We start from the raw sequence: 13,441 nt of genomic DNA, 5'->3' as shown, positions 1-13,441 counted from the left end.
GTAGACCACTTATGGCTTACCTATAACTATTCATACCTGTGACATAACATGGCTCAACCTTTCCACATATGAAGCAAAATTTTTAAAATCAATAAGTAGCACCTTTAACGCCTTTCCATTGTTTCTCTCTTCTCCCTTCTTTTCCTAAGAGCAAATCTTGAGAAGTTCGTAAGTCTGCTTACAAGAAATGGTATGAGAAGCAAAGCTTCTCCTTAATCCCTCCTTAATTCTTTTATGATCTTCCTGTTGTTTAACCTTCATTGCAGTCTTAGAATTTACTACATTTAGTGCATATATTGGATTGTATTCATATTTTTGTTTTCTTAATCAAAATACAGTGATGGAACAGAAGATAAAGATGAAGATTCCAAGGATGCTGTAGAAGGTAATGTCAGTTCCTGCATATATATATTACTGTTCTTGTTGTGTACACTGTACGTTAATTTTTTTGTTAATTCTTTGCCTTTGTAGTCTGCAAAACAAGGTGACAACTCTGTTATCCCTCTTCACCATAATGAATGTCAGTCTAGTGTCAGAATGTACTCTTAGATTAATGCCCTACATAATCCTCTTAAGGCACTGAAATTTGCGGCCTTTGGGAAGTGCTAGTTACTGATGCTTACGTGAATTTAATAACATAAGGTAGGGAACTTTGATCAGCAGTTGAAAGTGTGAATTTATATGCAGAGTTTAACTTTTTAAAAAAAATACTTGTTAAAGGACCATGGCAATGCATCCACATGGCTGCGTTCAACATGCTGTAAAAGATACTCAAACTGGAGACGTTAATCTTGGGCGAGAGTCATGAAAAACACAAAAAATCTTGGGTTTGATGCGTTTGCTATTCTCTCTTTCTTCTTAGTGGAGTGTAACATAGGGTCTGTCCAGAATCTTGTTACAACTTTGTGGGTTGTAGAAGATCTCTGTGCCCTGGTTTCAGTCTTACTGATGTGCCAAAGGTTAGCTGAAATGAAAACAGCCTGAATACGTAATGTGTGAAGATGGTTTTAAGATGAGCTGATGTTAGAACAAGTTGTAACAGAGCTCTTCTTTGTATATATGTTGTGTATATTTTGAAGTAAGTGTTTCCAGAAACATCCAGCTACTTCCTTAGAGAGGATATTTAGCCTTGTTGCACATCCTCAAGTAGTCTTAATGTAAGCAGAAAGATGTGTGAGTTTAAAGTTTTTTGGTGGGTTTGGGACTTTTTTCTCTCTTTTTAAGCTCCTGGAAAATGTATATAAGTGACCAACATCTCTTAATTTTATTAAATCAGATGTGACTGTAAGGATATGAGGAAATAAAGCTAAATTGTTAAGTATTTTTTCCTCAGAATAATTATAAATAAGATATTTCCTGCTCTGTAGGTTTCATCTACTTTATCAATATGTCTTTGCTTTCTTTTGGTCTCAACTTTAAAAGGTTCTGGCATCTCAAATACTCAAGTTGCTCCATTAGGATAGTGATTGGATTTTTTCTTTACACAGTTTAGGTGTCACCTACTCTCTGTAGTACAACAGACTGCTTTATCCTATATTAAGGATTTTCTAGTGAAATTTTTCCAGTGTAAGTTCCTAACTTCTCACTATTGTTTTGAAAAGGCTCTTTGTGTAATTGTAGGACTGTTTAAATGATGTGCTAGGTAGAAAACCTTTGTACCTGGTCTTGTACATTTGGAAGTTCTGTTTATGTCATACCTGGAAATGTCTGGCTTTTTCTAAGCTGACTGTGTCTTGTTCAAGAATTTGAAACAAAGCCAAATATACATCTATTTTACAAGACTAAAAAATATACCAAAATTTCCCAGCAATGTTACTGAAATGCTTTTTACCCACTGTCGTATTTTTTTTTAATTGTTTTTTCTCCTATAAAGAAGTTAAATTTTGGGGCTCCTAGGCAAATAGTCTGTTATGCACTAAAAGCACAAGGGTTTTTGACAGTTTTGCTAGTTAATTTTCTCTTGCTTTTACTTCTGGGGGAATCTGTTTCAACTTGCTTGACTTTGCCAGTTAGGAGTGAATATCTTACATACCTCACTTTTCATAAGCTTAGTTAGAAGAGTAGTGAGATTGAGGTAAACTCAGCATGAATATATGTTTTTGTTGCAAATATATTCCATGTTCCTAGAGCCAAGTTCAGTAGTCTGGAAGTAGTAACTCCAACTTGGAGAGCTCTACGTCTGCGCCTAGTTGTTTCTGGGAGTATGACAAAGGATCTCTGTGGTAGCTGGATACAGAAACTCAGCTTGGGAACAGAAGTTGACAATACTGTAGTTCCTAAATGTTACTAACTCAACTGCTCTTTCAATGCTATACAAATTTTTGGAACTTAGGCTGTAAAAGAAACGTTGTAAAACTGGATACGCCTCAGTAAAACCAGCAGTGTATTTTGGAAAAGTTCAAGAGGCAGTCTGATCAGTGCAGGGAAGAATTCAGAAATACACACTTAAAAATCTGTTAGATGAAGGCATAGCAAAGAACAGCAGCTGGAAATAGAAGGAACTGATGGACCGTGTGAGAGCCATTGCTGTTCACTTTATAAACAGCAGTTCAGCAGTTTAGAAGCAGTTTAGAAGTCTGTGCTAAATTTCTTGTCATTTGGAATAGACATTGTAGTTTAGGTATCTTTTAATACTTAGCTATGTTTGCACACAGTTGTAAATGGGATAAACAGTACTTCCTAATGGGAAGGTGCTGAAACACTTGAGACCAATCTAATTTTTCCCTTTCATATTATCTGTGTATGCTAAATTGAGGGTTTTTTTAAGATAATACAGTCTGTAAACAGTGAACTGCAGAGATTTTTTTGAAACAATTTGAAGCTATGGATTTGATTATTTTATATTTAATGTTAGGTTTGGAGCAAATGCGAAAGACTTTATCAATAATGAATATTGACCTGGAGCCAAATCTAGTGGACCCACAGCTCAGAGCAGCACTCCAGTGGCTGGCAGCTTCTGAAACAGAGGTGTCTCATCTGCACTTTCGTGACACTGCTGCAAGGGAATTTGTCTCTGTAAGTACCCAGGTTTGATGGGTGGTGGGAAAGGGGAAGAATTTCCTTAAATTCTATTTGCTGTGATATGCCAGCTGCTATTACTTCATTTGCTGTACACTGCTGAGGAAAATCATTGTTTAAGTCCTGAGAGGTCGAACTGGAACAGCATGTTTAGCCTGTGTATATAGCATACATAAACCAGTATTTATCAAAGATGATTGTTTCACTTCTTCACTTACAAATGTTTTACTCCAAAAAGGATGCAATTACATAATTTCTGTTTGGTGAAAATTATATTTTTTCAAGCATTCTTTACTTAGTATTTAATTGTCTATAAATTGAATCTTTCCCAGAACTTGGTCATGCAAAATTTTTTTCTAAATTAAAGTGTTCTGCCTAGAGTTTTTTTGTTGTTGTTGTTAGGTTTTGGGTTTTGATTTTTTGATTGCTAAGATACATTTTCTTGTTAGAAAAAAGTTTAGATTCAAAGTAACTAACGTCTTTATTCTGTAAGCAACTACAGCCAAAGCTATTAAGCTCTCAATAAGATTATTTTTATGTTAGGTTCCTTTACTTCCATTTTGTTGATCAAACTTTCAAAGAACTGGGCTTTAGCAATTTGTGTGTCTTTGGAAAGGCTCAGTATTTTGGTATGCATACTCTCCAGAGTATTTCCATCAGAAACACATAAGAGAAACTTATTACTCCAATAAAACCATAAAACCTATTCTTTCATGGCTGTACGCCAAACTACATATGATAATCTATAACTGCTTACATTAAACCTATAATTTTTAATCAATCAAGAAATTACTTTAACATTATCTTGTTATTGAAAGGCTAACTTAATAGATATATAGGCATTTTCTCTAGTGATGAGGTTCCTAGGAATGATAATTATAAAATATTTATATTTTGTGACCTGATAATATGAAACAGTGTTAACGTGATGTCATTAATAGGAGTTTAACAATTAAGATCTTGGCAAAAATGACTTAACATACTTACCAGTATATTAAGGAAGAAAAAGCTTGCTCTCAGTTCTGAAATTCAATATTGACTCTTCAGCTTAGAGCTTTCCAAAGCTTACATCATCATGTCAGGAGAAAAGGGGATTTACTGGGAGGTGAAGGTCAGTATGACAAAACAGACTCCCAGAGCTGGACAGATGTGTGCACTGATGGTGCTTAGTTACTGGAGACTTGTGGTAAGAATGTGAAAGGTGCCTAGAGGCCAGTCCCAATCATACCTGCTCTGCATTTTCATGAGAGAGGCTCCTCCCTTCCTAGCACACAAAGAGAATGATAATTTTGGGGTGTTTTTCTGCCTAGGTAACTGTATGGAATGTGTATTTGATTTTGAGAATGGGAAGTTTTGCATTCTTATTTGAAATAACCCAGAAAGTTTGGAAATGTTTTTTTGGCATATAGAAATGTATGCCCTATGCTCCTTTCCTAGAACTTGGTATGTTTGATTTAGAATTATTTCTAGAAGAAATATGTTTTGTTGTACATTAGTTAGGACAGAGTGGACTTTGTGCTTCTGTAAACTGGAAGGCAGTTTGGGAATACTTTTCTTCATTTCTGTGCTATTTTAAATTGTTGGTTTTACTCCTTATATTCATATGTTTCTTCTTTGTTACAGTTTATAAGTGCATTAACACAGAGAAGAAAATAAATCACTTTTTGTCCTCACATGCTTGGCTGAGCACTCTCTGAAGGTTTTTAGATGTGAATGAGTCGGGGTTAGGGATAACAGTCGTTCTGACCTCATGAAGTTTTTTTCCTTCTTTTGAAGATCTGTTCATCTGTTTTATGCTTGTTGCAAACAATCAGATAAGATAGTGGTAGGACCCACAAGTATTAATAATAATTTATTTTCTGTGTATCTGAGACATGTATATCTAACAATATAATATGAAAGACAGAAAAGAGATGGTGCCTCTTTTTTAAATTTTTCCTGGAGTCTCTCATTCTTTGGCCAGCTCGGAGTTAAGAGACTACAAAGTTGCGGTGCTGAGATTTGAGCCAATGCTCCGGGACACACAGGAAAGATATTATTAGCATGTATCTCTGAGCATGACTCCAGCTACCTTGATGAGAGCACATACCGAGAAGAGCACTCTGGAAAATAGCAGTGCCCGTTATGTATGCCCTCCTAAAAAATTACAATATTTTTCTACTTGACACTTCAGTCATAAATAGGTACTGAGTTGACGCCTGAAGGTAAGACCTTCCGGCAGGCAGTAGTCACGCGGTCCTGAAAATGCTGCAGTAGTTAGTTGTTTCAGTTAGTTTTATAGATTATTTTTGGTTCTACAGATGCAGTTATGTTAAAATAAATTGAAATTTTGTTCCCCTCCCCGGAGGCAGAGAATGATTACCTGTATTTTATTCCATCTCACTTCCCGTTAGGCATGATCTCTGACCCAGACCGAATTAAATTGGAAATAGTCATTCCCGGCTCCTGTAAAGCTGAGCGAGCCCCTCCAGAGGGCGCTGCAGCCCAGCAGGATCCATGGCCGGTGTCCGGTCCCTCTGCAGCCGCCGCCCTGGGGCATCGCTTGGGGACTCTCGGGAGTTACCTCGGCCTCCTGGGGGCCAGCCCGGGCTTAGAGCACGTCGGGAGCAGCGATTTCCGTATAAGCAGTTGCTGAGTTCTGGAAGGGAGCAAAGGCTTGTGTTAGCTGATCTCAGCCGGGTAATGAACCACCGATGTGATGTGGCTGCATAAAAGACAGAAGTGCTCCGGGCACGTATCAGGCAGGGTGTTACTGGCTGCAGCTGGGTATGAACTCTTACTTAAAGGTACTGGAGGCAGAAGGAAGCTAAACACCGGTGTATGGAGCAAAATACGTTCGTTAGGAGGATAACAAGGAGGTTAACAAGTAAATTAGAATAGATAGTTCTTGACGTCTACGAGATGTCTGACAGTGTGGATATGCAAGTGCCTGGATTAAAAATTCATATGTATTTAATTTTTAATCAGACCTTACCTAGCTGTTTTAAGATTCCTACATTGAGTAAACTCTAGTATTTCACTTTTCTGGCAGTAAGAAACAGATTGGTCATCTAAAGAAATAGTGAGATTAAACTTAAAATTAAAATTTAAATGCCAGCTCTGTAGTTTTACTATGGTGGAAAACTTCTTCGGACAGAAGTTTTATATTGTCTTTGCTGAAGTAGGTATTTGGACATTAGCCACACTCTTCTGGCAGAGGAAAGAAAAATGACCATTCTTTTATAAACCAACGAGCATCATTTACAAAATTGCATGTTGTAGACTATAAAACTCCTGCTTCCTGTGCTCTGCTTTAAAATTCACAGAAATAGCTACAGATTTCAGTCTCTTCTTATATAGAAAAGATGTCTTTTTTTTTTCCACTGAGAAAAGTTTCCAGTATTCAGAATAAATTATGCTCACGATTAGGGAGGATTTTTTTTTTTTTTTTTTTTGCTTGTTCAAGTTAATGGTTTTCTTAAGAAGTTAATAGTTTAATATGTGTTTTTATGCCTGTGTTCTTTCTGGCAGTCCTACCACCTGCCTTGTTGAAGTTGGAACATCAGCTAGGTAAAGAAGCAGGGAAAGATTGTCTTCCTTTATATTTTTTATAGAGCTTTATATTGCAATCTGACAGGTCTCATAGTAGAAACTATATGAATTTTTAATTTTGTAGCTGTGAAAAATGTTTCCCTGAACACTGTGTACGACTTTTTTTAAACTTAATATATGGAATGTCTTGGTAAGGACTATAAAAAGGGGTAAAAAATTACAGCTCCAAAGAATAAGTAGGGTGTCTAAACTGTGTTTACAAAATGCAGCATTGACAGGTGTCCATAACGCTACAGAGAATAGTTTGTTTGTGTGGGTGTTTATTTATTTATTTATTTAAACTAAAAATTGTCAGGTTTTTTTACTCCTGGGCATGCTGTCGAATTCATTCTTTCCTTGGGGTAGGCTTTCTTACATATATAGCTGAGCTTGACGCATCAGCAATGGAAGATTTTTTTATTTGGATCCTGGGGGGAAAGAAATGTTTTCAGCTACACTGATCTCTGCTTCTGAGTGGTAGTTTAACTTAATCATCACCTTTTCCTCTTCCCCAAGATGTTATGATTTCCCAACTCTGAAGACACTATTTTCATTGAGGGTAGTGTCTGTGCCACCCCGACCACACTATATGTTGTGAAAGGAAAATCCACATCCTTTTATTAAGACAGAGTTTTGTCTTTTTATACATGCATTATTGGCATGGGAGGGGTGGCAAATGTCTTAATCCTGTGTTCAGAATTTCCTGTTTTCTGCAGTCTTGATGAACCACAGCCCTCATACCTGTGGCACCACATAATTTGAAAATGGTGCTCCCTCCAAAAGAAAGTTTTGTGAAGAGTGCTCTAAAGAAAATGCTTGAATCTTGCGGAAGTTTTTGTTTTTATAGATGTGGGAATAATGATTAACTCATTATAACTGATCTCTAATGACCTGATGTTTCAAGAATAACTTCTGTAACTTAATCAGGACATCCCAGTCAAAATATTTTGTTTTGTGTTCTCCTATCTCCCCTTCAGCTTTCCAGAAGACTGAGAGAAAGAAATTGGAAAGTTGGAGATCTCTTGCAAGCAGTGCTGAAATATTGTGAAATGTTAGAGACGGCATCTGATGGACAGCAAGCTCTAAGTAAATCTTTCGTCGGTTGGCTTCTGGAAAATGTCTGAAAAATCCAAAGATGCAACACTCTTCGCTTCATTCCTCTTCTGAAAGGAGATAGAAGGAACACAGATGTGTAAAGTAAAATTCTACTAGTAAATGTTTAAGTAATAGTCAGCATTAAAAGACTTTGAGGTGAAAGTCAAAATAGCTGTGCTGTGCTTTGTGATACTGTGCACATGGTATGTTTATTCAGTTCATAATTGGTGTCGTCCACCCACTCATAACTTGTATTTACTGCTGTGCTCATACCACTGATATATTTATGAACAGCCCATATCTATGATCATAGTCCACAGTCTCAGACATGATATACAGGATTCCCCTTGTGCCAGGATAGCTCTTTCTCACACTCCTGTGTGTGCTATATTGACAGCAGGACTAAGAGCTCTGATTTTATCAAGAATCTGCTCTGGAATACCTTGCTGAAGACAGTGAAAAAATTATTCATCTTGGCCAGGTGTTAGGTGCCCAAGAGCAGCATTGCCAGGAAGAAATTTGTGACCTGCCTGAGCAGCCTCTTAATACAGTCTGGCTTCATAGCCACTTTTATCAGTTTTAACTTGATGTGAAGATGGGAGAGTCTGCTCTGAAATTGCTGAGGTGCAAAGGCATGAATTTGTTGACTTCTGTAGAGCTGGTAACTTCTGGTAGAAGGGCGGAGTGAGAAGCTGAGCATTATTTCATATGTAATTCTTCAGCAAGGTTTCCTGAAGCTCGCCTATCAGATTGAAATTGCTAAATTTTTTACTGAGGCTTTTTGTATGCAGATACTTCTGTGACACTAGTTCCTTGTGAAAGAATCTGCACATTAGTCTCTCATGCAGATGTGTTAAAAGTAAAGACAGAATTTTCTGAGGATTTTGGCCATCTTTTTAAGTAGTTTTAATTCTTTATTTCAAAGCAGCCACATAAGAATTTTCTTTTCAAGAATAAAGACAATTTTGTTATTCAGTGAGCACAGAAGTGTTTAGCAAAGATAGCTAATAAAAATGTAAAGGGGAAATTTCTTGCAAATTTATTTTTCTTTTTTGTTAACTACCTTTACTGAATCTTTTTAAAGGCACATTTAATTGAATATTTTTGGCAGTCTTGTCAGTTTTCTCACCAATGCTGCTGATTTGCCTTTCTGTCTGAAGGGAAATCTGGACCTTCACTTATCCTGTGGTTTGAAAATGTTTTTTGGGATTTGTTTTTTTATATATCCTTTGAGAGAAAAAGGTATGTGCTGGTGATTACCAGGTTGCCATCTAGAACTTGGCAAATAATCATTGAGCATTACTGATTTTGGATAAACAGAAAAATCTTAATAGCTTTTTCACAGAAAAATATACTGTTGATATGGTGCACAGTTTTGTGATCACAGACAAGGAGAGATACGGTCTCCAAATCTATTCCTGAGTTTTAATGGCACATGTACAACTCTGGTTTCCCCTACCCCATGAATTGCCATGAAGGTGTCACACCGGTAAACTCAAGAGCACTGTTCTTGTAGTCTCTTTGCATTTCAGGAAAGCATTCCACTGGCCTTTTTGCAGAGACATGGTTTCAGTCCTCTTTTGTCGTATGGATTTCTGCCTTGGATCTCACAAAATTCACCTTTCTCACAGACCAAAGATTTTTCATGTTTTTGTATATGCACATACATGCGTCCACCCATGTGAATACACACAGATGTATTAATCTATATGTGTATGAGATATCATCGCTGTGAATTGCTGGTGCAAGCTTCTACCAGTAAATTAGAATTCTGTTATGCTCAGTTTATTTCCTCACTTCATATATCATTTCACTGATTGAAAAATGGATGTATGTGACAAAAAGACCAAAAGCCACTTTAAGGTCTTTTGTATTGTTATAAGGTTACATAATCCAAGGCATCAGGAATAATTTTTCTCCAGAGCCCAAAGCATATCAGGGGAAGTTATTTAATTCCTATGTTTGAAGATAGTTCTAGTACCAAATACTTTTTAAGAATTGTACAAGGTTGTCTGGATTTTTTCTTCCTCTCCCAAACCCCTTTATTTCTCCCCACCCCCTCCCCCCTGCCCCACCTTTTTTTTTTTTTTTTTTTTTTTAAGGTTGATTTTTGACATTTCGACATTTCTTTAGACAAAATTCTGAAATAATACCTTCCCCTTAACACAGAAATAATATACAAAATTACCTATAAAATTGAAATGTCAAGGAAATAAAATACTAAAAGCAGTGCCTCACAACTAACTTTTGCTCACCAAGTGAAATTTCAGGGCATGAAAATACAGTACAGTAAAGTGTTTCTGTACAGTGAGAAAGATATTGAAGGTATGACAAATGTACAAAACTGTACATTTAAGAAAACTACAACACAACCAACAAAAACCACTGTAGGGACAGCCATTTTTTAAACTCATTTATTGAGAATGATGGATTTTATAAAGTTGGCTAAGTGCTTTTTCTTTTCGTGTACTTTTTTGGACAAAGGCAGAAGATAGAGCCATTCACAAAGCTTACAACTATTCAGAAAGTGGAAACAGTTGCACTGAAAATTATTTTTATAAACAGAGTCCTGTTTTCAGACTGGATCAAATATGTTGTGTAACTATTGACTGGTGTTACATTAAGGAAGAAATGGTTTTATTAGCCTCTGAAAGTAGCGTAGTTTCCAAATTTTCATGAGAAAAATGTTATAAACTGCTTCATTTTTACTGAAAACAAGCAAAAAAAACCAAACCAGTTTTCTACACAAATTGTTTTAAATTTGTTGTGAATAACTTGGCTTCTCCTATATGAAGTTAAAAAGCATTAAAAGTAGCCTGGCAAAATTAGTACAATTGAATAATTTTAATAAACTTTGAAAACCTTACGCTGACTATATCTAACTGGTGCTGTCTGCTATATTAATGAGAAAGCTTTTCCTTGCCAATGCAAGTCTTAAATTACACATTTACTGAGTTTGTTTAAAACTCCTGGCCACAAATACAGAAACATAAGTGAAAACTGTAAAAACATGAAGGGCCACATTTTAGTCCCTTTAAAGCAGACAAATCTGCTTTATAAACAAACATAATAAGGTAGAGTTTGTTTCTTGCATTTTTCTGTATGGGAAACCCTCGTAATTTAATTTTTATGTTGAGGAAAATGTATCCTAGTATGTTATTGTTTCAGAAATCACCCAAACACTTCATAAATACATTTGGTGTTGTAAATAATGGAAGTGTTGCGATGTTTTATAAGATTCTGTAGAAAAAGCACTTTGAGAAATAGTCCCTCTGTGAAGCACGTTAGAAGTGGCCATGTTTAAAACTAGTTTAAACATTCAGAATGGGGTGCATGAATAATACAAAGTATGCATAAAGCCTTAAAATAAAAACCAAACAAAACTCAAACTCATATTCTAAAATTAAAGAGGATTTTCTGTCTCAAAACAAGGATGTGAAAAGGCAGCTCAGACGATGTACATGAATGCAATTTCTGTAGTTTCTTTGTTCTTGAGTTTTAGAAGGTTGTGTATGCTTTTTAGAAAAAAGTCAGCCAAAACCCAGAAACCCACATTCCAAGACTAATTAGGTCTCTCAAAAAATGGTATCAGATTTTAAATGTTACATTTTCTAATGTAACTTTGTCTGGGACCTTTTCTATGAAGAGAGACAAATTGTTGGAGATGGGAACACAGTGAGTAGTAAACACCAGCTCAAACCCCTGTAGTTCTAAACAGTCGATTTGCAAAGAAAAATACAAGATTCAGGAATGATTTTTATGGTAAGAAGGTCGGCTTCTCAGCAAGAGCCACTACTGTCAAGCATTTACTGTACTTGAGCTCTGAAGAGGCAGGTACAGAGCCCAGCCACTGTAGTCACTTTATTTTGTACCATCTTTGTACATTCCTGTTGTATAGCTGGTGGTGTAGTTTTGTAGGGCCTTTGTTCTAATGTCTGAACAGTATTTAATAATAAAATTTATTATAATTTGCTGCAACTGCTGCTTATTTGTGCAGTGTTACAGTAATTCACAGCCCAGTTAGTGATGCAATTGTATACCAAAAGCAGTTTGAATTACTAAATGTTTATGTAACTGTACTCAATGAATATGAAGGTCTTGTACTGTATAATGGTGACAAGTTTTGCCATTTTAGTAATTTAACTTTATTCATTTTTCAGATTATGAACTCCAGGTTGCACTAAATTCGTCCTTGTTTTAGCAGTGGCTTAAAATAAAACACATTTCACTGGCTTCGGGAGTGCTGTTGTTTCTTGTAAATTCATGGAATGTTATTTTTCGTTTCAACCAACAGAGCTAAGACCGGTCTTGGTCGGTGGCTGTGTGAAGGCACTCGAGGAAGGGTATAGTAAACAGTGCATCAGTAGATGGCATACTTCTTACAGAGTCAAATTGTAGTCCTGCAAGGGGTGAGGACGCTGCTTTACTGTCTTACTGTCATGCAGTAGAGTAAGTATCACATGGACTCTACTCACAGCACAAGGACAATGTGAGAACCAGTCAGCTTTATCCTGCCTGGAAGCTGGGTTAGTAAGGCTGCATTGATATTTTCTGGTGGACTGAAGCAGGACTTTGGCACTTTGTCCAGTATTTGGGAAATCAGCTTAGAACTTGGCTTTAGTTTTCTGGACAAACCTAAGAATACTCTGCTAATGAAAATGTATGAAACGGGACATTTTGCAGGCTTCTTCATGATCCTCAAGTGTTTTGGATTCTTGTGAAATCCACCAAACAGCATATTGTCAACAACTAAAACAGTGATACAGAGCGGAGATGATGTGCGCAGGTATAATTTCTAAGATTTAGGAGTACTGCTGTTACAAATAGCTGTCCTAATGTCTTTTGATGTATAAGCTGTGAATCTACTCTTCTCAGCTGGGTTTCATTTCAAGGATTAGGAAATTTTTGCTGAAGTTACTTTAAAACCAGTAAGCATGAGTAACTCTCCTTAATTATTTTTGCAATGGTTGTTTAAAGGAGGTTTCTTAGTATTTTGAGATTGCTTCCAAAAGGGGCGTTCTTGTGTTTCATTCCCATATCTGTTTCAAAGATTTTTTGTTTGGGTAATGCCTCATGGTCAATCACATGGAAAATATATGTTAACTGAAACAAGTAAATACCTTTGAATACAGTATGTTCAAAAAAAGGCAAGTAGCGAGTTGGAAACAAAGTAAAGATTTTCATAAAGGGAAAGAAGATATTCATGTGGAAGATAAATCTGAGCTTTTTTCTTCCTGCCTTGGACTTTATTTTTCTTTCATTCAGCAGTCTGGTTCTGGCTGGCTTCATTCAACCACAGAACAGTATCCATGCACTTTGTTTAACCTTCATGTATTAAATTGAGAGTTAAGTCTCCAGCTAGTCCATCGTCTTCTCCCAACATGTGTGTTACTCCATCCCTTGCTGCTGTTGGTCAGACCTTGCTCTCAGTCCCTAGCCTGAGCTTCTGGTGTGACTGAATTCCTTGCTGGCTATTGCTCCAAGCCTCCGATTGGAAGGTGGCTATGGAAAGTGAGTCATGCCAAGGCTGCAGAAATGTACCCAGTTCACTGACCTTACTGGTTATTGAGCACCATATTAATCAAATGCTGTCTCTTTCCCCTGCTGTTGAGTCAAACCATGAAGCGTGTGACTGCTTGGGGCAAGGGAACTGACAGTGACAAGCATGAGGCCACATCTGTGGTCTGGGTACTGGCTATGTAATCCATGACTGCACAACACCTTTCCACAGAAATTGCAAAAACTGAAATTAGGACCT

At 36.7% G+C, this 13,441-nt stretch overlaps 1 protein-coding gene across 8 annotated transcripts in view; it reads left to right on the top strand.

Moving 5' to 3' along the window:
- AKAP11 (A-kinase anchoring protein 11) overlaps positions 1-11,916 on the top strand; it is a 47,655-nt gene extending 35,739 nt beyond the window's left edge. For all 8 annotated transcript variants that reach the window (XM_058419228.1, XM_058419233.1, XM_058419231.1 and 5 more), the window contains 3 exons: positions 339-385; positions 2,855-3,015; positions 7,566-11,916. In XM_058419228.1, coding sequence (XP_058275211.1) covers positions 339-385; positions 2,855-3,015; positions 7,566-7,712 — 355 coding nt within the window. In that variant the 3' untranslated portion in view covers positions 7,713-11,916. The remainder of the gene's footprint in view (positions 1-338; positions 386-2,854; positions 3,016-7,565) is intronic.
- Positions 11,917-13,441: the final 1,525 nt, after the last annotated feature.

This window comes from Hirundo rustica, chromosome 2 (assembly GCF_015227805.2).
Source record: "Hirundo rustica isolate bHirRus1 chromosome 2, bHirRus1.pri.v3, whole genome shotgun sequence".
NCBI lineage: Eukaryota > Metazoa > Chordata > Aves > Passeriformes > Hirundinidae > Hirundo > Hirundo rustica.
The sequence above is the reverse complement of the archived record's forward strand: the minus strand, read 5'-3'. Positions and strand labels throughout refer to the sequence as shown.